This window comes from Halichondria panicea, chromosome 9, assembly GCF_963675165.1.
Source record: "Halichondria panicea chromosome 9, odHalPani1.1, whole genome shotgun sequence".
NCBI lineage: Eukaryota > Metazoa > Porifera > Demospongiae > Suberitida > Halichondriidae > Halichondria > Halichondria panicea.
In genome coordinates this window covers 4,131,692-4,154,996 of record NC_087385.1, presented here as the reverse complement: position 1 = coordinate 4,154,996, position 23,305 = coordinate 4,131,692, and the positions used below count along the sequence as shown (strand labels likewise).

The 23,305-nt window shown below is 41.5% G+C and overlaps 2 protein-coding genes across 3 annotated transcripts; one reads left to right on the top strand and one right to left on the bottom strand.

The window, feature by feature from the left end:
• Positions 1-1,312: 1,312 nt before the first annotated feature.
• LOC135341324 (uncharacterized) lies at positions 1,313-9,581 on the bottom strand. Of its 2 annotated transcripts, XM_064537843.1 has the most exons (7): positions 9,119-9,581; positions 8,707-8,911; positions 8,537-8,649; positions 8,163-8,224; positions 6,591-6,732; positions 2,057-5,059; positions 1,313-1,997 (listed from the first exon to the last, which is right to left on the bottom strand). In XM_064537843.1, exons 1-7 carry the CDS (start codon positions 9,465-9,467, stop codon positions 1,609-1,611), a joined length of 4,263 nt encoding a protein of 1,420 aa, XP_064393913.1. In that variant the 5' UTR covers positions 9,468-9,581; the 3' UTR covers positions 1,313-1,608. The 2 variants fall into 2 exon arrangements, with proteins under 2 accessions (XP_064393913.1, XP_064393914.1); XM_064537844.1 differs by lacking the exons at positions 8,707-8,911; positions 9,119-9,581 and having other exon boundaries at positions 6,591-6,796; positions 8,537-8,596.
• A 39-nt stretch (positions 9,582-9,620) lies between these two features.
• On the top strand, positions 9,621-22,906 carry LOC135341323 (uncharacterized). Its single transcript, XM_064537842.1, has 21 exons — positions 9,621-9,778; positions 10,097-10,188; positions 10,468-10,583; positions 12,436-12,539; positions 12,682-12,751; positions 12,933-13,133; positions 13,310-13,474; positions 13,566-13,598; positions 14,580-14,696; positions 15,639-15,752; positions 16,083-16,175; positions 16,649-16,694; positions 16,829-16,933; positions 17,182-17,519; positions 18,042-18,177; positions 18,477-18,635; positions 19,387-19,572; positions 19,688-19,776; positions 19,851-19,937; positions 20,097-20,357; positions 20,804-22,906. The coding sequence occupies exons 2-21, from the start codon at positions 10,107-10,109 to the stop codon at positions 22,760-22,762; spliced, it is 4,461 nt and encodes a 1,486-aa protein (XP_064393912.1). The 5' UTR covers positions 9,621-9,778; positions 10,097-10,106; the 3' UTR covers positions 22,763-22,906.
• Positions 22,907-23,305: the final 399 nt, after the last annotated feature.

Below are 23,305 nucleotides of genomic sequence, written 5' to 3'. Positions count from 1 at the left end.
TTTTTGTGGCCCTGGACGAGCTAACCGTACCTACACTATCTGTTAGCACTCCCACACCTCCAACCACTGTTAGTCGTACCTGTGCCACTGATTCCAGTACAAACGACTGTAATGGAGACATAGAGATTGATGATTTAACAATAGCAGAAGGCGATCAACATGCACTAGAAATTACCGGTGGTACCGTACGCATGCTAGCATTCTATCACTTGAGAACCCTGAACAGATAGTGAGTGTAGCACCAGCTGAAGGCCAGAAACCACTGTTTATTATGTCTGACCCACAGTTTGAGTTAATGTATAACCCTGACAAGTTTTGCTTTGGTACTGGTGGTTTTAGCAAGCAAAGGCCTAGAAAACTAACGTACATTCAATGCACGGTTGTTAGACATTGACGGGAGATTTAGACTACTTGTTTGTATCCCAGTACATTGTTGAGTGTAAACAATTTTGCATGGAGACAGAAACCAGCTCTATAGATCGTTTACAGCCTCACAGGTGCGAGACTCAGCATTCCTAAGTCTACACATACGTACCGACAAAGCATACAGAAATGTTAGAGGTTCACCCCCGTATTACCAGCGGACATTTTATGATTTACTAGCAATGATAAGACAGCTGGGTACATGAAATGGCCAGACATTATTCAGATTATCGGTAGGCAGTATGGTCACCACTTTACAGATGCACAAATTGAAGCAATGTCGTTCGAGGACAAAAGCAAATGGTTGAGGTGCAATCCTGTAACAGCAGCTAGACATTTCCATTATAGATTGACGACATTCTTTCAAGATGTTATCAAAAGTAAAGCTAAGCCCCTCGGGTGAAATAGTTGTTAGAATTGAGTTTCAATCTAGGGGGTCACCACATGCTCATTGTGTGCTTTGGGTTAAAGATGCTCCCCTGTATGGTGTCGCCAGTAACACTGACATAATATGTGCATTTATTGATCAGTACGTTACTTGTGCAATCCCAGGAGACGAGTGTAGTAAACTGAAACAAGTTCTGGCAGTACAGCAACACAGACATTCTAGCTACTGTAAGCGACACAAGTCGTGTAGATTTCGCTTCCCACACCCTCCTAGTGCTAACACAGTTATTGCAGAGAGCTCCCCTGATCAAGAGCACGTTAAACAAGCTCAGTGGCTGCTATTCTGTGTACTTTTTGAAGTTGTTTTCTAGCTTTCGTGGCATTATGTGACGTTGCTGACGGTTACAATGAGAACGATCTCCATTGTTAAGATTATTATAAATATTGCAGGAGGTGGGCGGAGTCACCATGTTTTATACAAGTACACAAACATGTATTGTAATGGCCATTTTAAAATTAAGTCTCGATTCATGTATACAATTACAGCTTTGAACAAATTCAAGTGATGAAATAATATTATCTTCACCCTGGTGATCTGCTAGACGTGATAAGGAGGGGGTGCTGTGTTCGGGGACACAAAAAATGGGCGAGGGAGGTGTTGTACATGTTTGTCGGTGTTTGTAAGTGACATTTACTAAACATTCAGAGTTTCCTATTTCCTAGTGACAATTAGCTAGCATAGCGTTGTGTTCTAGCGTGTAAAGACTTTGAGTTGACATTGATATTGTGTTAATGAAACTAACGATTGCTTTTGAATAATAGTGCAAATGCATCATCCCAGAAACTTTCTTTTTTTGAGTTAATTACGGCTGTTGCCAGACCGGAAACAGTGGCTCTCGATCCTTGTTTGGTCATCCACTCCCACAGCACTTGATAGATGAGCTCATTTCTTAATGGGGGCTCTCCACTACCGTCATCAGATCGAGACAGAATTACCTTCTCAATATTAGGAATGTGAGATATGCCTAGATTTGCCAGTAGGCCTTTCCAATCACAATCAGTGGAATTATACGCTAATAAAAGTTGATCTTTCCGATTTATACGTCTGGTGTAAACATGAGCTTTGTGAACATGATTGCTGTGCAGCAGTACCATTTTCTTGACAGCAGCATAGGCGAGCGACGTATCTGTATTCAAATTAGTATTTACGTACATGTGTATGTGTGCATGTGCATTAAAATCTTACCTGATGACAGTTGTGGAAAGTCAGGAGTAGCTTGAATTGGTTCTGCATCACGATCAGCTTCCATACGAAATAGGTCATCTCCTTCCTCCTGGATTGGTGCTATACTATCAGATAACTGTGTAGGGTGTGTATTGAAGGCGGCTTGCTTGTGGTATTGTGACAGGACTGGACATCTCCTAGCAGGACAAGAATGTGAGGCATGATGAAGTGGTGACTCATGTTGCTCCGGATCTGGAATCGATAAAAGCTTGAGGCCATAGGGACAAGGAACGGAATATGACCGATGCGTACGTCTTTCATCAGCTGTAACAGCAGCATCCAATGGAATAGATGTTGATCGCTGCAAGAGAGGTGTTGATGGTGAACTGGGATCCTGACCATCAACAAATCTGTTTATTTGGTATTCGGCTGGTGGAACTATGTAGCCTGATGGAATTTTACTGGCACATTTATAGCATTCACGTCCTTGCTGTAGACATCCAACTTGTCTCTGAATTTGCAGATCAATCAAAGACACGGTACAAAGAGGACAGCACACCTTTCTTTGAAATTTACTGTAAAACGTCCAATTACACAAAAGTGTTTCCATTTTCTTAACTATTTGCATTACCATGAACCACAACTCCTTCATTAATGACCTATCCTTACTTCTATCTGTGGTAGCATACAGTTTAATTTGCCCACACTGTTTCTCGTGTTTAATTGAAACCAGCACGGTGTGCGTAGCTATTTCGTCTTCCATTGGAGATAGCTGTTTTGATTCGTATACAATGAATGAATTAGTACAAACATTCTTAATAGAAACACCCTCCTTACACCTAACTGCTAGCTGCTGTAGGAAGCATATTGGAAGGCAAGGTGAAAACTCATACGATACCATGATTCGACTTTCAAAGGCAGCAAGAGTGGGTGGTACTAGATTGGGACTGCTTTCCGTCACTAACCATGGAAATAAATAACCAGATGGATCAGTTGTTTCATAAGCCAGTCCATACGTTTGAAGTAAGTTTACCAGATCTTTAAAAACGTTAGGATTTAATGGCCACAGTGCTTTGAGCAATGGCTGCTCAACTACTCCTGATTGCTTCTGAATCATAATAGCCCGCTGAATGCTTTCATCAGTTAATTGATTAAAAGCAGACCTTCTCTTTTTCTCAGCTACCATCGCTGAAAAATCATGGTGAAACACTTGTTTCAACAAATCAATCAACCAATCAACATCCATTATGACGTACACGACAACGTTTGACTCGCAATCTAACAGGTGGCCAGATTGATGGAGGTATTTAAGAAACGATGCCGCTTCTTTATCGCTTGATTGTTGTCCTAGTTCATTCCTGATAAATTCCAGCACTCGGGATTTTTCTAAAATAGGGGCTTGTCCATCTGACAGAAGCTTTTCAGTTTCATATCGAAGCACGTCGGCTGCTTTTTGCTGATTAACAGTGAGTGGTAACGTGAGATAAGCAAAAGATTCATTGTCAAGAAAGCAAGCAAGATTATCTTTCAAATTAGCAAATCCCGATAATGTGTGCGTATTTGTCAGATGAAGTACTTTCAAATGATGCAAAACAAAACAAGGTACGCTGTTTTCATTGACATCATTGAGATGTTTAATGTTTTTTTGAACACATTTCGGTGATCGGTTTCCATATTTACTTGTTGCTTCTATTGTTCTCAACGTTTCGAGCTCATTCTTTAGTTCTTTACGAAACAGTTTGCATTCATCTTCAATCATGCTCCGAATATGTTCAGCTTTGTTTTGAACGTCTTGTGGTTCACATTTGTCTGTGTGTGTACCGATGATCCATACAATAGGCCTAACATTCTTGATCATAATTTGCTGTAACCAATTAGCTACATACAGCTTAAAACTTTTGGGTGTGCACTCATATCTTTGGAAATTTATGGCTATCCAAATTAGTGTACCATTTGTAATGAAGAGGTCATTCATCATGATGTAGCTTCTCTCTCCAGCAAAGTCCCATAGGCGGAGTTCAACAATGCAGTCCTCAGTATATATAGTTTTCATTTTCACTGGAATTGAAAACCGATCGATGCCGACAGTGTGATCGTGGTGCATTTCAGAAGTTGGAGTCACATATTTCTCAAAGCTTAAAGCATCTACGATGCTAGTTTTACCAGCACCACACGAGCCTAGTACAAGCACACGAAGAGCTTTTGTAGTTTGACCAGGAATCTGGCCAAGTTTTAAGAAGTTAGCTCTAACATTCTCTAAAGCTTTAGTTTTACCTGGTAAAAATTTGAGTCGCATATAGATCGGATTTCCTCGAAGTGAAAGTGTAACCAATTTCAGCAATAGAGCACGAGTGTTCTTTCCTTCTATGTCTTCAAGCGGAGACAGCCTGTGGATTCTGTTGAACCTCATATAGATAGATTTTAGATTCGGTAGCTTGAGTAAAGGTGCCGGGATGCAGGTAAATGAATTGTTTGTGAGATCAATACACTCTAGTCTTGTGAGCTCGGCAAATGATGGAGGAAGTCTAGTTAGAAAATTGTTGTTGAATGTTATTTCAATGAGGCATTTGAAGCCACAAAATATGTCTGGAAGAGAGTACAGGTTGTTATGGCCAAATTTAAGGCGTTCAAGGTGTTTTAAAGATTGCAGTTCAGAAGGAAATGTCGAGATTTGGTTCCCGTGGAGATTGAGGTGCTTGATATTGGTCAGCTTGTAGATAATCGGTGGAACGGCTATGAATTTGTTATTTTGGATGCAAACAAGCTCTATGGTAGATGCATACTTCAGCAATTCCTTGGCAGGCAATGAGTCTAGCTCATTCATCAACAAGATTACGATTTTCAGGTCTTTACAACGTCGCCAGATTTCGGTATCGGTAATTTGTGTCAATTCTGTTCCACTGATTGTGAGCGAATAGCAAGTGCCATCAGGCTTATTTCGCATGAAGCAATAGCTCAATACTGTCTCGTTCATTTTTGTAAGCTTCGTCTTGTATGTGTACATCTCTTTGAGAATGATATCCCCTATAGCGAAGAGACAAAATATTAATAGTCCTATTCGTTTAAGAGCCTGGAATTTTGATTGCTTTTTAAACGCCCACAACTACTTCCTGTATAGCTTCCGCAGTAAAATTGTGCTGAGCTGGCATGCCCTTTTACATTGAAGTCATTGTAAAATCAATGCGTTTTTGCAGCCTCTGCATTCTGCAATGCATGTGCTATTATTCTAAATAAAGGAAGTTTGTGAAATATTGAAGTAAGAGCTACACAATGGTTTTTGTCCCAGAGAGTGTTTGTCAACTATCAGTGAGCTAGCTGGTCTTGAAGATACCTACTATATACACAGTAAGTGCAGTATAGTGCAGTAGTAGTAGATCTAAGAGGTAAACTAATGCTCAAAGATGGTGGAACATCTCCTCTACACAATTCTGCAGATGCCTACTATGTACATAAGATGTTCCATCATCCTTGAGCATTAGACTACCTCTTACATGTAGATCTACTATTACTGCACTTACTGTGTGTATAGTAGGTATCTTCAAGACCAGCTAGCTCACTGACAGTTGACAAACACTCTCTGGGACAAAAACCATTGTGTAGCTCTTACTTCAATATTTCACAAACTTCCGCATGCATTGCAGAATGCAGAGGCTGCAAAAACACATTGATTTTACAATGCAGAGGAGGGAGGACATGATTAACCTTAGCTCTAATTAGCTAATTATCGCGACCTTTTAATTACATTCTTTGAACGATTCATCTTTTCTTTCTTTATAACCTCTATATATTGGGACACACAGAACAGTACTGTAGTATGAGTGACAAGCAATTCTTGCAGGCACAGACAGAGCAAACCATACAAATAAAGGGGTGCTAGAAGCTGAGACTGCTAGTGTCATTGATGTTCTTCATGTTGGAGACACTCTGAACTAAACAATTCCATGTTGCAGCTTTATCACAGAGACAGGAGTGTCTGGGGTGCTTCTCACAGGGATCTTGGAGACAGGAGTGCCTGGGGTGCTCCTCATAGGGATCCTGTCTCCAGGATCAAGAGTGCTTCTCACAGAGACAAGATCAGAGTGCCTGGGATGCTTCTCACAGGGATCTTAGAGATAGGAGTACTTGAGGTGCTTCTTATAGGTCCTATTACCTTCAGGTCCTGACAACTTGGCCATAGGGGTACCTCCAGTAGGAGAAAAGGCTCTAGCTCTTGTGTCCAATATGTAGAGGTTATAAAGAAAGAAAAGATGAATCGTTCAAAGAATGTAATTAAAAGGTCGCGATAATTAGCTAATTAGAGCTAAGGTTAATCGTGTCCTCCCTCCTCTGACTTCAATGTTAAAGGGTGTGCCAGCTCAGCACAATTTTACTGCGGAAGCTATACAGGAAGTAGTTAGTGGGCGTTCAAATAGCAATCAAAATTCCAGGCTCTTAAACGAATAGGACTATTAGCCTCGTACTCTTAAGAGCTATACGTAACTGTAAATGTGCATTCATTTGTACTGAGAGTAAATATTGGCATGATTAAAATGCAACACATATTGCAATCACTTACCAAATTTAATAAAGTGGTCTATAGCAACCGGAAATGGGGCTTCTCCAGGTTTGACGGCTTTAAGCTCCACTTTCCCGCCACTCCCAGCCTCCCAGTAGACCAGCGACGAGCCGTCCTGGAGTTTGACCTCAGCACACGAGTCCTGATAAGAGATCAACATTGTCACTAGCAAAGTAGTGTTGGGAAAATGCTACAGTGCCTTTAGTCTAGAGAGTAAAAAATAAAAACACACATTTGCTCTTATTAATGTGTGACTGTTGAAACATTTCTACTGATACCAATTGTGTAGGTAAAAGACTGATCTAAAACATATCATGTGGCAACCAAAGGTGGTGGGGTGGTTTATAAAACAGCAACATTTTTTTATACAGCGATGTCGGCTAAGATCTGGAACTCTGGTACAGCATTCCTGAATAGTTTATTTAACAAGAATGATTTCGTATGGTTTACATAAGTACACACACTGATTATACTACTCAATTATCGGGTGCCTTTTCGCTTAGCGATGGAACTCAAGCAAACTTGTCGGCTAAGATCTAATTGTATGGGCAGCCATGGGTATAGTAGTCCGTTGGCTTTTTAAAAGCTAAGAACTTGCACGTTGGCTGCATGGCTAGCTAACTTCACGCGGCTTTTATTTGAAGTGTGTATTTTCAGGGTCCCTAAAGTAGAAAGCTAGAATTGTGGTTGATTGCTTCTTTTAAATACAGAACGTACGTACATAAGGCTCCAGGCTTCTTAAAAAGGTGGTCTTTGTTGAGAGGTTCGATTGCCAACTACATGTATGCTCTGAGTCAATTCCTGCTGCTTGGAGCTTTGCTAACTGCTTTTCTAGCTCATATACAAGCTATAGGGACAAGCTACACAGCTACGGATTGTGGAAATTAAATAATGCTATCTCAGCAAAAACTTTCTGCTAATTCTGGGTGTGGCCTGTTCGTTCTGGGAGGTTATTTTCCTGATTTTCCTTGCTAAAGCTGATTGGGGACTAGAAAGCTTCGTTATAATTATATGGAGGCCGTTCCTGAGAGGTTGCTTTACATTGAAGTCATTGTAGTTTCTCCGGATCTGAGCTCTTGGCTGTTTTATAGCGTGTGGTTGCTCTTCGGAAATGGTCGTATAAATGGAGGTTCCACTGCTTATTTTATATCATAAGTGCTCTGTTTCTGTGATGTCGAAGACAAACCACAATGGTAATGACGTTTTACACGTTTGTAATCTATGAATTTCCTAACTGCGTAGGTTATGACCGCACGTGACCAATAATACCTACTGTTCTTGAACTCTTGGTATGATAGATTCATGCAGGAATGCACTCCTAGTTTATGTGATCGATTCATAATAATGACCGATCGTGGGTGTGCGACCAATTACATGAGTTCTACATAGGAACTTGACCAGGCGTTCTTTCCAAATGAATGGCCTGGTCTTGAGGCTAGTGTAAACACTTCTTAAATCTAGCTGTAAAAGCTCTGTTGTACTAGCTCAGCTAGGGCTCGTTAACGTACAAGTTCTTGTAAGCATAGCTATAGAGAAATAAAAGTATTGAACAACAGTTAGTTGCTAACTTACGTAGTATTTAGCCTTTCTCAGATTGTGATTCCCTTTCTCATGAACAATGCTAAGGACTTCACCTGTAAGATTCAAACAATATTTCACACACAAAAGCTACTCTGTGTAATCCCATTTGAATGATTAATGAACCTATTGGTTATTTCTTTGATCTGTTACCGTTTAATGAAGTTTGGTCTCAACAGTTGAGTGTGTGCCAAATTCCAGGTGCCACACAAATTGTGATAATGAAACTACCACAAGTATATACATAATAATTATTATAAGTGAATTAATGTACTGAATCACTAACGTCAAATGGTCTAACATTTTCTCTTGTCAGTAATACAATGCATGTGCACAATTGACGGTAATATTACTCTGAGTATAATCACCTGTACTACTTGCTGAGTTGCAGTCACTATGAGCCTCAACAGTAGCGTGCTTGAATATTCCCACAAGTAAATACTTACTTGACTCTTCTCGTGTGGGTAAAGATACTTTTTTGCTGCAAAATAATATACACTAGATTTTGTCAATACAAGAAATAAGTGTAAATACTTACACATCGTCATCATCTTGGTCTATGTTCCCACTTGGTATGTTGCAATGGAAATGACTCATTATATGCTCATCGTCTCCTTCATTGTAGCACTGAACACAGAGGTCGTAAAGATCTCCCACACTTGTGTTTTGCCTAGCCAGCCTGAAGGCAAGGCCCTTTGATGGATCGAGACACTTGTCACAGAATACCATCTGACCAAGATAACCTATAAATGAGTGCAACAGCAAAATAATGAGAGGACACATGCAATTACTGATAGCTAGCTGATGAGTGAACCGGTTGCTGACTGCATGCGATATAGCTAACCTTGCACCATACAAACCCATCTTTAATTAGCCTCGATCCCAGGCCTTGTGCGGCCTGGAAACTATACAATACATGCATGTAAACAAGTTTACAATTCCCAAATTACCTGCTGGCCCAAGGCTGTACACTGTCAAATTCTTCCAGCGATCGTACGTATAGGTTATCTTGTTTCCGCAGTCCCAAAACACAGACACAACTCCTTCTCCGAAGTCAAACCCAGTTACCGTACCTACCTCCAGAGACCTAGGCTTATCAATGAGAGCTTTTTTCCAGTGCTCATTGTGCACATCAGAATGGTCTGACTCTGAGGGATCACTGCTGTTGTAGTAGGCCACTCTCACTCCTCGGATAGGCTCATCATCGTTTTCATTGATGTGGTACTTTTGCAGCTCTTTCAGCAACGAAGCATTTTGCCAGCCAATTTCTGAATCAAGACTGATGCTAGATCTAGCCATGAGATATCTAGTCTCCCAAGTCTCTTCAATGATTTGTAATTGTGTGAGTTGCTTGGTTGATATGAGGTAAACAATGTGGCTTGTGCACCGTGGGGGGGGGCTGTCCGAGGGAAACCCCCTTGCTTGCACTTTGAACCTTCACTGGTGTCAGTTCTTCTGCCGCGGCCTCAGTTGAAGCTGTAACACAACCTCGGTTCGCCGCGGTTTAAGTTGCGACTGACCAAGTTCTCTTTCCTTCTGGAGCTCGAGCGTGTACGTAGTGTCTGTACTGCACTGTCGAGTGTGTAGCTTCACAACAGTGAAAGAAAGCGGTATGCTCTATGCCATACTAACATTGTTCTGGTTGAGATTTTTATATTAAGCCTTAGCTAGCTAGATACACTTTATTAAACTATACTGTGTCGATGTACGTCCTGTACTGTATAATAGTCACGAACTAGTACAGTCACGAACCTTAACCACGTACCATGAGGCCCATTTTAAAGTGTGTGCTTGAGCTAGTCTGCTAGAGTTAAATATCCCACTGGCCAGCTGTATTCTCAATAACAATAATATTATTGGTAAGCATGTAATTTTATTAATCGCAAAAGCACGATTCCTAATTTTGGTATGTACTTGTTGATCTACAGTCTCTCCAAGATGTCCCAGCCTGCCAGAGATGCAGTGGACTCTCCAACAAAACCTCGCCCCTTGAGTGATTCCACCCTCTATGAGCACTCTCGTAAGTTGTAACTTCCTGACCTGTTAATGCGAAGCTGTGTAATAAACACTGTAAATACTGCTTTAACAGTATTACTAGTATTAACAGTATTGAGTGATTTGATGTCATTGTTGCAAGTTATAGCACTTCATCCGAAACAATAGACAGAAAAGCGTTATTTATTGCACTTTCTCTAATGCACATGCACACATCACACGCACACACGCACACACACACACACGCACACACACACACACACACACACACACACACACACACACACACACACACACACCATAGAGTCGTATGTGAGATCAGTGCTGCTCACTAACTGGCCTCGGGAGTGTGCCTATGTGGTGAACGAGATCCTCACTACAGAGAGGGATTACCTCACTTCACTCAGGGACATTATAGAGGTGAGTGGAAGTGCATTGTGTAAGTACTACTACTACTGGGCATTCTCTAACTGCCTAGTTTGTGCATATGTGAGGTTTTAGTGAGCCTATCAAATTGGCCAATTGTACTATTATGCTTCGGGTGCGCATGCGCAGCTCGGTATACGGTAGCGTGTTTGTGTGTCTGTCTGTCTGTCTGTGTAGACTGCTGCAGCTGCTCAATGATAAATAAAGTGCGTGCAAGTAAAGGCTTCTAGTCACATTTTCTTGGATTGCAAGTTGTGGGTTTGCAAAACTTTATAATAGTATATTTAGTAATAGATTTTCTTATTGGAATGCCATTGTAGCCTTTTCAGAACAGTGCGTAGCAATACTTATCCATAGAGTGTTGCTACTCTACTTAGTAGTTAGCTCTGCACTAGAACACTAGCTGCAAGAGTGAGAAGAGAGCTACTGCAAAGCTGCACGTACTCAGCTGTTTCATGCAGCAGCCATTAATTTTATGGACTTTGAGCTTTTGGTATCCTTTTTAGCAACGATTGTGGTCGATTGTTTCCCACTTTTTGCACCAAATAGTAGCTTCATGTCGTATAGCTTTGGTGCATCTACTGAGGCATCAGCACCCGTGGTGCTTTCATTGTCACATGAATTGTCACATGAATAGCAGAGTGATGAGGTGCATTTTGATTTGTGTTGACATAGCCATAGCTAGCCTGTTTTGGTCAGCTTTAACTATAGCAATAATAGTCCCTAAACAGATGTAACATGTACATGTATAATGTATACATGTACGTTGTTTGTTTTCGTATTCATTTGAGCTAAGTGAATTCATTTAACTTGCATGTATGTACTGTGTATATGAATGAAAGCACCGCAGGTGCTGATGCCTCAGTGGAGATGCCAAAGCTACATAACATAAAGTTACTGATAGCTTTTATCGTATACTTAATCTAGCATTAATTAATTGCTGCATACAGGCAGAATCCAGCAAAGAGTAGGTATAATGATCGACCATGATTGTTGTTAAAAACGATCGATGCCAAAGTTCAAGTCTAAAAGTAATGGCTGCATCAGCAGAGCTTTGCAGCTGTCTTCTCACTCTTGCAGCTACCAATAGCTAGCGTTCTAGTGCAGAGCTAACTACTAAGTAGAGTAGCAACACTCGATGGACAAGTTTTTCTACGCACTCTTCTGAAAAGGCTTGCCAGTAAGCAAAACTAGGCATAACTCGAGAACGAAGCATTATTTTGCAAATCCACGAATTAAAATCCAAGTAAACATGACTAGAAGCCTATAGAAACTCTTACTTGCACTTGATTGATCCTTGAGCAGCTGTAGCAGTCTACACACACACACACACACACACACACACACACACACACACACACACACACACACACACACACACACACACACACACAACACACATACACACACAAACACACTACCGTATACCTCGCTTGCGCATGCGCACCGAGGCATAATAATTATTATGTGGATACTTTTGTTGATCTGGATTCATAATTATCAAGAAATCTTTCTACCTGTTTTGCGAGTGAAAAACCTTTGCGAATGAGCCAAATCAGCAAAAAATTTAACACTTTGCTATCTCACTTTTTGCGTTCTGGCCAAGGATCGTGATGCGATACATGTGCCAGTATAGGCTTTTGTGATTTTATTTTTGTGAAGCCAATCCGCATACGTTTGATGCTTGCAAAACATTCTAGTAATACGGTATGGTTTCTTCCTCAATTTTAGTACATGTTTTGGCTTCAGAATGTTTCAGTATGCAAATGCTGCAGGTTGTGTCATTCAATACTGATCAATACTGACACTGAGTGAGTCAGTGAAATAATTATCTTCAAACACACAGGGTTATAAGAATCCCCTATCTGGGAGGCTACGAATGACGAATGAAGGTCAGAAGATTGTGCAAACAATATTCAGTAATGTGGAGGACCTTTACTCTCTGCACAAGTGAGTGCGTACGTATAATGGGGTTGCGAGGCTAGCCAGTGTGTGTACGGAATAGAGGAAAGCAGAAAGGGAACCGGTTTATATCCGAGTACTTCCGGCCCTGATCGATGATGTAACCGATATAATGTCCTCTCCTTTGTAGGTGGTTGTTAGATCAGCTGAACAGTACCGAAGGAGACCCTCACCAGTTTGGCAAGATCTTCTCTGACAATGTACGTCACCAACACAATGTACTATAATAGTGTGTGTCCCTCATCAATTTTAATTTCTGCACTATTAGGCTATTTTGTACTCTCTCATAGCCTAGGTTGCATGTGTCTTTCCTTATCAACTATCCACATAGAGATTTTAGGCTACACTTGAGCCATTTCCACCCCACCACCACCAACACAGGAGACGAGGTTCCAGTTGTACAGTACATACTGCACTAACTACGATACATCTCTGGAAACTCTCAGTGAGCTGCTAAAACAGCACCGAGACATGGAAGAGTTTCTCCTCTCGTGTCAGAAGAAGCTCGGGCATCCACTGCCACTGACCTCATACCTCATCAAGCCAGTGCAGAGAATCATGCGGTACCATCTCTTGTTACGTGTAAGTGAGTGGGTGGTACAGTTGTTGTAAGATCAACATTTGTACAAGTGTGTAGTAAGAAGCAAATTTGAGGCAGGCTACAGCATCATTATAATTATGTGATACATTTACGTGTGTTTGTGTGTGGGACCAAAAGTGGTGCTGTATAACATAATAATATTGATCCTTTCATGCAGGAGCTGGTGAAGAAGTTTGACCCTAACCTCTCTGCACACCGTAGTCTCTCCCAGGCCCACAACGCCATGGTACGCATTGCCAACCACGTCAATGAGGTCAAGAAGCAGCGAGAGAATGCCCTCAGGGCTCAGGACATTCAGAGCTGCCTCACTGGTTGGAGCGATGTAAGTGGCTGTTTGTTGAATAGCGGTACTAATGTTTAGTTTTGACTATCTAGCATTGAAATTAAGCGCCTTTGTGTTTTCCATTTTGTAGAATCTGAGTGCTTACGGACGGCTCATTCGTGAGGTAAGTAATCTTATCATGTCTTGTAGAATTTGGCATCTACCACCCAGGAGTAATCCTGTAGGTGTGGTCGTTAAGTACCTGCCACGATTGATTATGCCTCGGTTACGGTAGTGTGTTTGTGTGTAAGCGTTTTTGTAGGCTTCTAGCCATGTTTTCTTGGATTTCAATTTGTGGATTTGCAAAATAGTGCTAGTTTATATGGCTACTTTGAAGGCCATTGCAGTTTCTTCAGACTCATGCATAGCAAAATCTGTTGACATCACTTACATGTAGCTATTCTACTTAGTAGTTAGCTCTGCACTAGAACGCTAGCTATTGGTAGCTGCAAGAATGAAAAGAGAACTGCAAAGCTTCAGCCATTAATACGAACTTTGAACCTTTGGCATTCTTTTTAGCAACAATCATGGTCTATCATTCCCACTCATTTGCACCATTAATTTCTGCATGCAAATGTAATAAGTACCGAATATGCTTGATCAGAGGCCACGGCTGCTAAATGTTTCATTTTGCTGACAGAGGAGGCTACAATTTGAGAGAGGCCACTGTTTAAGAGCGGCGCTTATTAGCCCCAGCTAATTTAACAATTAGTTTGTCATCAAAAGTTCTTTTCACCTGCACAAACTCGAACTCTGCCATGAGAAAGTCTTTGTAAAGCACTAACAAACTGCTACCTAGCTAGCAATATGGCTACCACGTGCAGAAATGCTAGCCTCAGGTAGAGTTGAAGTTCACTGAGGCTATAATTTGAGAGCGGCCTCTGATAAGCATATACGGTATTCAATATCAACATGACACAGTCATTGATGTCATTGTGGTAAAGCTTTGCGCCTCCACCTAGGTATCAGCACCTGCGGTGCTTTCATTGCTACTAGTAAGCATAATAAACAGCTAATGTAAAATTCTCTGCTTTTAGCACCCTTCTCATGTATCTCATACAATCTTTCAGAATTTATTTCCAATAATTATTGTATACTTCTATAGAGCACTTGCAAGGTGGGCAAGAGAGGGGTGGAGCGTCAGGTGATCCTGTTTGAGAAACTGCTGCTCATTCTTAAGAAAAAGGATCTCAAGAGATACAACTACAAGGGGCACATTTTGGTGGGTGTGGTTAAGCATCAACGTGCATGCTTGTAACCATTATCAGGTGTTGCAAAAAGAAATTTTGTTAACACCATTGCACTTAGATATATATTTTGGTGTTTTGACTGGCCGGACAAATATTGTGTATGCATCTCTCTTGGTCATTCTTTGAGTCTGCCAATGACTGAGGTAGATGCTTTACATCTTTTAGGTATTGCCTCTGCCTCTCAGTAATTCCACTCTGAGTTAGCTATTGGCTGGGAAGAACTAGTAATCGTGACCGTATCCTTGGTTACATAATGTCACTGGATATACATGAAGTAATGATTTCCCTACTTTATTAGCTCTAACTTAACGTAGGAGAATGTAGCTGGAGTTTTCATGTCAAGTGAAATGAATTTGACTGATGTTAATTTTTGCTTCTGAACGTAATGAACTTATAAGCTTAATCTCCCCTCTGTCGTTGTAGACGGTTAATGCTTTCCCCTTCGGATTTTGTGAAATGATAGTTATAGTTTTTAAGAATTGAAATTATCATGTTAATGAGATGTTAGTTTTATTAGAATGAGCTCTTCAGTTCCACAATTTGTTGGTAATTGTGTTCTGTCTGTTGTGAAACTCCTCTCTCTTGCTGTTTAAATTTCTTCTCGAGTAACTCTTGTCGGTCATTATGTGCCTTGATGCTGTGATATAATCTGTAAATTGTTCTGCTGTTGCTTGAGTTGAGTAACTGTGAGGTATAGCCATAGTCATTCTAGCTTCATAGCTGTTTGAGAATGAGAAACTGTGCGTACTTTAAGACTGCTATCTAGTAGCTAGGCATGCATAAATGTAAAAATTTGATAGTGTGCTTGTGTTAAATCACTGTGCTGCATATGTGTACGGAGACATGTAGTGTACGTAGTAACCCAATCCGTCATGTAAAAGTCATAAGGTAATGATTCACATGTACACACACAGACGCAGGAGCTATGCATTGGCAAGGACTCGACCAGTAAGCCTACCTCCTCCTTCAAAGTATTCTCTAGAGGCCACCCCAGTCAAACCTTTGTCGTTGAGACAGCCAATACAAAGGTCAGTGGGCTCACATGAATAGCTTGCCGGAATTGGAATAGACGCTACAGGGAATTGCATAGGACAAAGATTCCTATTAGTGTTAAGTGCTTCCTCAACAGGTTGTTTACAGTGTTAACTATAGCTTAATCAGCCATTTGTACTGTTCACCTTCTTCAACACCAAGTGGGAGGGTGACATCTAGAGTCCCTAATAAATACAAAACCCAACTCAGCAGTTTTGTCTTGAAGATATTATAATAGTTCTATACACGGTTACCTACCCTATCATTATTCTAAACACAGAATGATACACTTAACTGATAGTGCTGTGAATTATCCACTCCTACAGTTGCAAGCTGAGTGGGTGAGCGAGATCACAATGCTGCTCAAATCCTTCACCATAATAAAGAGACAAAAAGACGCTGAGTTTGAGAAGTTAGTGGTGAGTTTATTATAACCCCCTGTCACAGTGGCCAGGCAGGCTCTTGTAGTGTAACATAGGACAAGTACTTAACTTACATGAACTAGAGCACTGAAGTGCTAACCCTCGGCTGTTGACACATGAATAATAAAGATCTATAAAAACGAAAGGGTGTTCAGTTTAATAAAGAAGCAACAAACCACAATTCTACTTTCCTTGTTCACTAATCCTGCAAATAATTATAATTATATAGGCCTCTACATCTACCTCGAATAAAGGTCACGTGTAGAGCTAGCTATCGTACTTTACTACTATACCCATGGCCACCCACGCGCGCCTCGGGTAATAAAGTGCAGCCTCCTCTGTAGTTGTTTTGTTGAATGCAAATCAATATTTTCACTTGCTGGCGCTGTACTCCCCCCTTGTGTCTCCTATAATTACGGTGTTTTGTGTGGTGCTTTTTATGCACTGACTAACATTTTTGCTCTCCACAGAAACAAAGTTCTCGTAGTGTTAAAAGGCGACCAATGACCATCCATGGTAAGTTTGGTGTGCACTCTAGCAGTGACCCTCGAAATTCAATTGAATTTGCCAGCAGCTAGCTACGAAAGATACAAGCTGATTTTGTGTTATATTATTACTGTATGAGTTACCCTGTATATCACACTCCTCAGAGGAGCCCCGCTATCGCTATGGCAGCAGTCATAGCAAACGGCTGATTGGTCCCCGCAAGAGACCTCGTCCAGATATCAGAGACATGTTCCGTGAAGAGGAAGAAAGTGAGAACTCTTTGTTTGTCGCTTTTGTTATTTATATCACAGATGTACACATAATTATATGTACGTTTATTCGCGCATTGGAGTAGCTGGTCGATAGAATATGTAGCATGTCTTTTCACACGTAATTGCCATTAACTTCATGCACATATCTTGTTATAATTATTTGTCTTACAGTACATGCTCATTGTATCTGTTCAGGAAGGTGGTAATGAGTATCACTGTGATTTCACTTTCCCCTCTCCCCCCAGGCGTGCAGCTGATGAGTGTCACCAAGCTTTCTGAGAGTCCACCTGTTGCCCCCTACCCCCCAGTGGTGGGGAAGAGCACACAGAACCCTGAGGAGGCTAGCCTCAAGTACGTCAGAGTATCAGACCAATCGGATGTAGAGAATGATCCGAACCTGTTAAACATGTTTCCACCACCAAGGGGGATGAAGTCATCCAAGAGCAGTGATAGTTTGTTGTCGCTAGGTGATGTGGAGCTGGGTGTGGACTGTGTGACTGGTGAGGGTGTGCCTAGTGTGGAGGGTATAGACGAAGTGGATTGTCCTCCTCTATCAGACGCAGGGGAGAGACCAACTCCAAAGGTAACTATATGTACAATAGCCACCCCTGAAAAGCTAACTGCAATATAAAGGCAGATTCAAAACAAGTTTGTGTACAAAACTCAGTGTATTTAGCCCTCAATAAATGCCCACATATAATGGCATTATAGTTACAATGTACAGTACATGAGTTTCTTACATGTACAATGTATATGAAACAATAAGTAACATGTAATGTACATGGAGATACAACTACATGTAATTCAGGCCTAAAATATTGAGCCTCTTGCATCTGGTAAGTGGTAGTTTTTGTTTCCATGTGATCTAGTGTCATGAACAGTGTCATGAACATTGAGTTATGAAATCGATGACCCTTGAGTTTATCCATACAACGGTTCCAACTGGTAAAAGGTCACCATTTCAAAAGCTGTAATTATGCCACCAATGTGCAGTATACATACATGTACATGCACCTAAAGGGTGAGTACGCGTTTATTGAGGGATTTTTTATGTTTATAAATATAATCGTGTTCATCTACTCTCCCAAAAATTCCCCCCACCCAGCGTACACTCACACGGAAGGCAGCAATAAAAGTGAAGAAGAGTTGTGTTACTCCGAGCAGTTCCTACTCAAGCATCATTCAAGCACGGGCCGATGAGACTAGAAGAGCCACTAGTACTGGCGTCAGCATGGAGGATGGTATGCGCGTTTCAGTACAGTGTGTGCATACATGTATGTGGAGTGTGTGTTTAGAGTGTGAAATTCGTGCCTTGTGTAGAGTAAGTCGTACAGAAACACTACGTTGTAGTGAGTTGTTCTCTTCATTCAAAGTTTCCACGGCACTGTTGTAATGTATGTTGGTGCAGGTCAGTATGTAGTAGGCACTCTCGTGTACATACTCTTCAAGGTTCAATCCCATTTCTACCGTGTCTGTTCCATTTTAAATGTCCCCCTTAGTGATCTGAGCTGACCTATTTCATATTTCCATTCCCTTTTAGAGCTGGAAGGGGACCACCAGTCTGGTGATGAGGAAAGTAACTTATCCAGACTGCTGAGCACTCCCCAAACCTCCATCGACCTGCATAGTTCGGCCCACGAGACTAGCCAGCCCATGGAGTACGACTCTGTCTACCAGAGTGTTGAGCTAGATGCATCAGGTACTTCACGTCGTACAACAGCTCTCACTGTTAAAACATTGCATCCACGTAGTAATTATGCCTCGGTGCGCATGCGGAAGCGAGGTATACGGTAGTGTGTTGGGTGTGTCTGTGTGTGTAGACTGTTACAGCTGCTCAAGGATCAATGAAGTGCAAGTAAGAGTTTCTATAGGCTTCTAGCCATGTTTTCTTGGATTCGTATTCGTGGATTTGCAAAATAAAGCTTCGTTCTCGAGTTATACCTAGTTTTGCTTACTTGGAATGCCGTTGCAGCCTTTTCAGAAGAGTCCGTAGCAAAACTTGTTCACCGAGTGTTGCTATTCTACTTAGTAGTTTAATAGCTCTGCACTAGAACGCTAGTTATTGGTAGCTGCAAGAGTGAGAAGAGAGCTGCAAGGCTCTGCTGACTTGCAGCCATTAATTTTAGCTTTTGGCATCAATCGTTTTTAACAACAATCATCGTCGATCATTACCCACTCTTTTGAGTTTCCCTGTGATTCTGGATTTTGCATGCAGCAAAATTAAAAATATTTATCATGATATTTATAATGAATGTGTGTATAAAAGCTAGTAGCTTTATGTTATGTAGCTTTGGCACCTCCACTGAGGCATCAGCACCCCTGGTGCTTTTATTATGAATATTGTTTTTCACATGTTACTTACATTAGCTTGGTTGAAATGGATAGTCATTCCCACACAGAGCTCTGTGCTTATGTCAACTGAATTACGGTTGTTATTATTACCATTTCAGGAGGTCCCCCTCCACTCAGTCCCAACACTACTGGCACATTCCAAATAGAAATAGAAGACCTCTCCCCAACGGATAATGTACCTTCTGAAAGTGGGCATGTCTACGACAGTGGACTGGGAGAATTGGAAGACTCCACCACTCCAGGGGTGGGGCTTGATGACCAAGAGGAGGCTGTTAGTCAAGGAGGTATGCATCTTGAGTTGTAACTTTAGTTTGAACGCTAATAATAATTTTGTGTGGTCTTGATTAAGCATTTTAGAGATAATAATTATGACGGCGAAACTTTGTATTTCCCTTTTAGATAAGCAGTGGAGTGATGGAGAGGAGCACTTTGTGATCGAGGAGGACAGCAGTGACTCAGAGGATGAGGAGGATGAAGACTCTTTCGAGGTACACAGCTCTTGGCCAGTTTAAGTATTTTATGTCATGTGCTTGGTTCACTGACTTTCATCATCTATTTTCAGGAGTTGCCCTCAGAGCTGGTTGCCATGGATACAGATTCCCCACCACACGGCCAAATCTCTGATGATGGAGAGCTATCAACTGAGCAGGTGTGTGCTTGGGGAACTGCCTGTTTGTTTGTTATTCGGTTTATGGTTGTTTGGTTTGCACTAATTACGTATGAATCATCCCATACTTTCTAGGTCAACGGTCTATCTTTTTACACGTATGTACTATGTTAAATAAACCCTGTACAATGTTTTTTGCAGGGCACAAACGAAGATCACCTGAATCAGTCACTGTCAAGCGGAGAACTGTCACAGTTTTTTCATACTTTGAGGAAAGGGGATTCCCCTAGTCCACAGGACCAGTCACATGACCTGAGTTCCACCACAGTTGCAGATCCCATGGAGAGTGTAGAGACACCTGATGTGTACCAGTTCAATGGTCGACCAACAGAGTTATCTGAGATCTACACGACATTACCTCGCAAACAACGTTCCAAAGTTGGCCTTTCACCCAGGAGTCAGGTAAACTAATACGTGTAAGCGTTTACTCGTTATTAAGCGCTGGCTACAGTAAATGGTTTAATATACTCTTGGGTTACGCCTCCAGATCAAAAGAATCCAACAAATCTCGCCCAAGCGCATTCCTGCTATTGCAATGAAAACACCGCAGGTGCTGATGCCTCGGTGGATATGCCAATCCGATATACATAACATAAAGCTACTAATACATGCATTACTGTATACCTCGCTTGCGCATGCGCACCGAGGCATAATTATAGCACACTATATATAGTTTCTTTGTTAGGTCTCATAAGCGTAGAGTGCCTTACTAGGCGCGTGCGCTTAATAGCAGTTCTGTTAGAGCCTATAGATCCTAGGTTTGAATAGTGTTGGTCCTTCTCCATATACGTGGTGCAGTTCGCAATAGCAAGCTATTTGACTTAACTGATCTTTCTCTTCACTTCCAGATTGATTCTCGCTCCTCCAACTCCCACGTCTCACAGAGTACACATACCCTGTCACGCTCGGCTTCTCGAAGGGCTGACGGATTCTCTCGGTTGCTTGAGTTCACTCGGCAACAACGTACGCCCGAGATGTCACCAATCAGGCAAATGAGTGCACCTGGGAGTTATGAGGTTACGCAATCACTTCCTGTGGCTAGCTTTGCTGCTAAAAGTCTGGACGATATTTTGGAAAGTGAGCCAATCATTGGTGATGATGGTGACCCCAGTGAACCTCGTGACGATACGAAAATGGTTAGTTTTGAAGACCATCAATCTGTTACTACAAACAAAACATTATCTGAGAAAGAACTCCCTCTTGATTCCAGAGAAATGTTCACTTCTCTGCCTACTGATTCGGATATTACACCTTCACAAATCACACCTATAGTCGTGGTCACATCGGAACCTGAAGCTCCTCCTATTAATGATGATGATGAGCAAGCTGAACCAGTACTACCAATCGGACAGGAAAATATTTCTGTTCCACCAGAAGATCATGCACCTGGTGACACTGACGACAAAACAGGAACTATTAATATTGAGCCTCAGTCTACTGATTCGGATATCACACCTTTACAAGCCACGCCTATAGTTTTAGTCACACCGAAACCTAAAATATTAGAAGCTCCTCCTATTAATGATGATGATGATGAGCAGATCGAACCAATACCACCAATCGGACAGGCAGATGATTCCGGTCCATCAGAAGATCATGCACCTGGTGACAGTGACGACAAAACAGAAACTATTAATATTGAGCCTCAGTCTACTGATTCGGATATCGCGTCTATAGTCGTAGTCACACCGGAACTTGAAACACTGGAAGCTCCTCCAATTAATGATGAGCAGGTCGAACCAATACCAACAGGACAGGCAGATGTTTCCGCTCCATCAGAAGATCATGCACCTGGTGACAGTGACGACAAAACAGAAACTATTGATATTGAGCCTCAGTCTACTGATTCGGATATCGCGCCTATAGTCGTAGTCACACCGGAACTTGAAGTATTGGAAGCTCCTCCAATTAATGATGAGCAGGTCGAACCAATACCAACAGGACAGGCAGATGTTTCCGCTCCATCAGAAGATCATGCACCTGGTGACAGTGACGACAAAACAGAAACTATTAATATTGAGCCTCAGTCTACTGATTCGGATATCGCGTCTATAGTCGTAGTCACACCGGAACTTGAAACACTGGAAGCTCCTCCAATTAATGATGAGCCGGTCGAACCAATACCAACAGGACAGGCAGATGTTTCCGCTCCATCAGAAGATCATGCACCTGCTGGTGACAGTGACAACAAAACAGAAACTATTAATAATGAGCCTCAATCTACTGATTTGGATGTGCAGGACCGAGCAATAGAGAGCACTCAAGAAACGCACAAAACAATGACTGAGCTGAGCACAGAAGATGAAATAAAGGCTGATGTCCCACAGGTTGATAAACGTGAAGAGAGCAAAGAAGACGGCGTCACATTATATCCTGAAGATAATGTGAGCAGTGATGAGCTGAAGCAAGATTTGGTAGAAATGGACATTCAAGATGTTAAGCTGAAGGCTCAAGAATCAACTGAATCGGCTACAAAGATTGGAACCACGAATGAACTTTCCGAGACAACCCTCCCACGTACAGAACTGCGAAAGCGACCCATAAGCACACCTTCTGGCCACCAACCATCGAGTATCTCTGAAATATCATTAACCTCACAACCAGATGAAACATCCAAAACTAATCCTGAATTGCCAATAGTCACACTATCGACAGCACACATTGGAGTACTAGGGAGGCTACAAAGGTCGGTCAGTGGATGGTTGCCTAGGCTGAGTGTACGCAGTGGACTGTTAGTACTGAGTGTAATTGCAGTGTCATCCATTGTTGTATGTGCTGGCATCTATTATGGTAGCTTGGTAGCTTAGGGCACACAAGAAATCGTCTTAGTAGAGATTTTGCTTAGTACATGAATTTAGTTTTGGTTTGCTAAGTTTGCAATGTATAATTATGTTTTTGACATTACATGTGTTTGCTCTATGTAATGTATACAATTTCCCACCCCACTATAATTATTATAACGCACTGCACGTACACCATTAATTTAAGCAATTTTCATAAGCAGTTAACTGCATATGGGGAACTGACCAAATTTGTATTGCTGTAAAGAGGGTAATTTTCGTGTGGTAAAAATTCGTTCAACACAGTAATTTTGTGAGTATATAAAAAATGTTCGTTGCATGCGTTCCGGTAAACCACGCCTATGTTTTTGTGGGGTGGAGGTCAGCTTGCCCATGAAAATTACCCATGCACTTAGACCTATGAAATCCATGTACAATTATGACTTTCCAATAAGACTACTTGAATTAGCTAATGCAGCACACTGCATCTTACCAGAGGCATTACGGTACGTAAAAGTATCTGTTTTGCCGCTGTGCGATGAAGCTCAGCGCATGGGTGCTCATAATTAT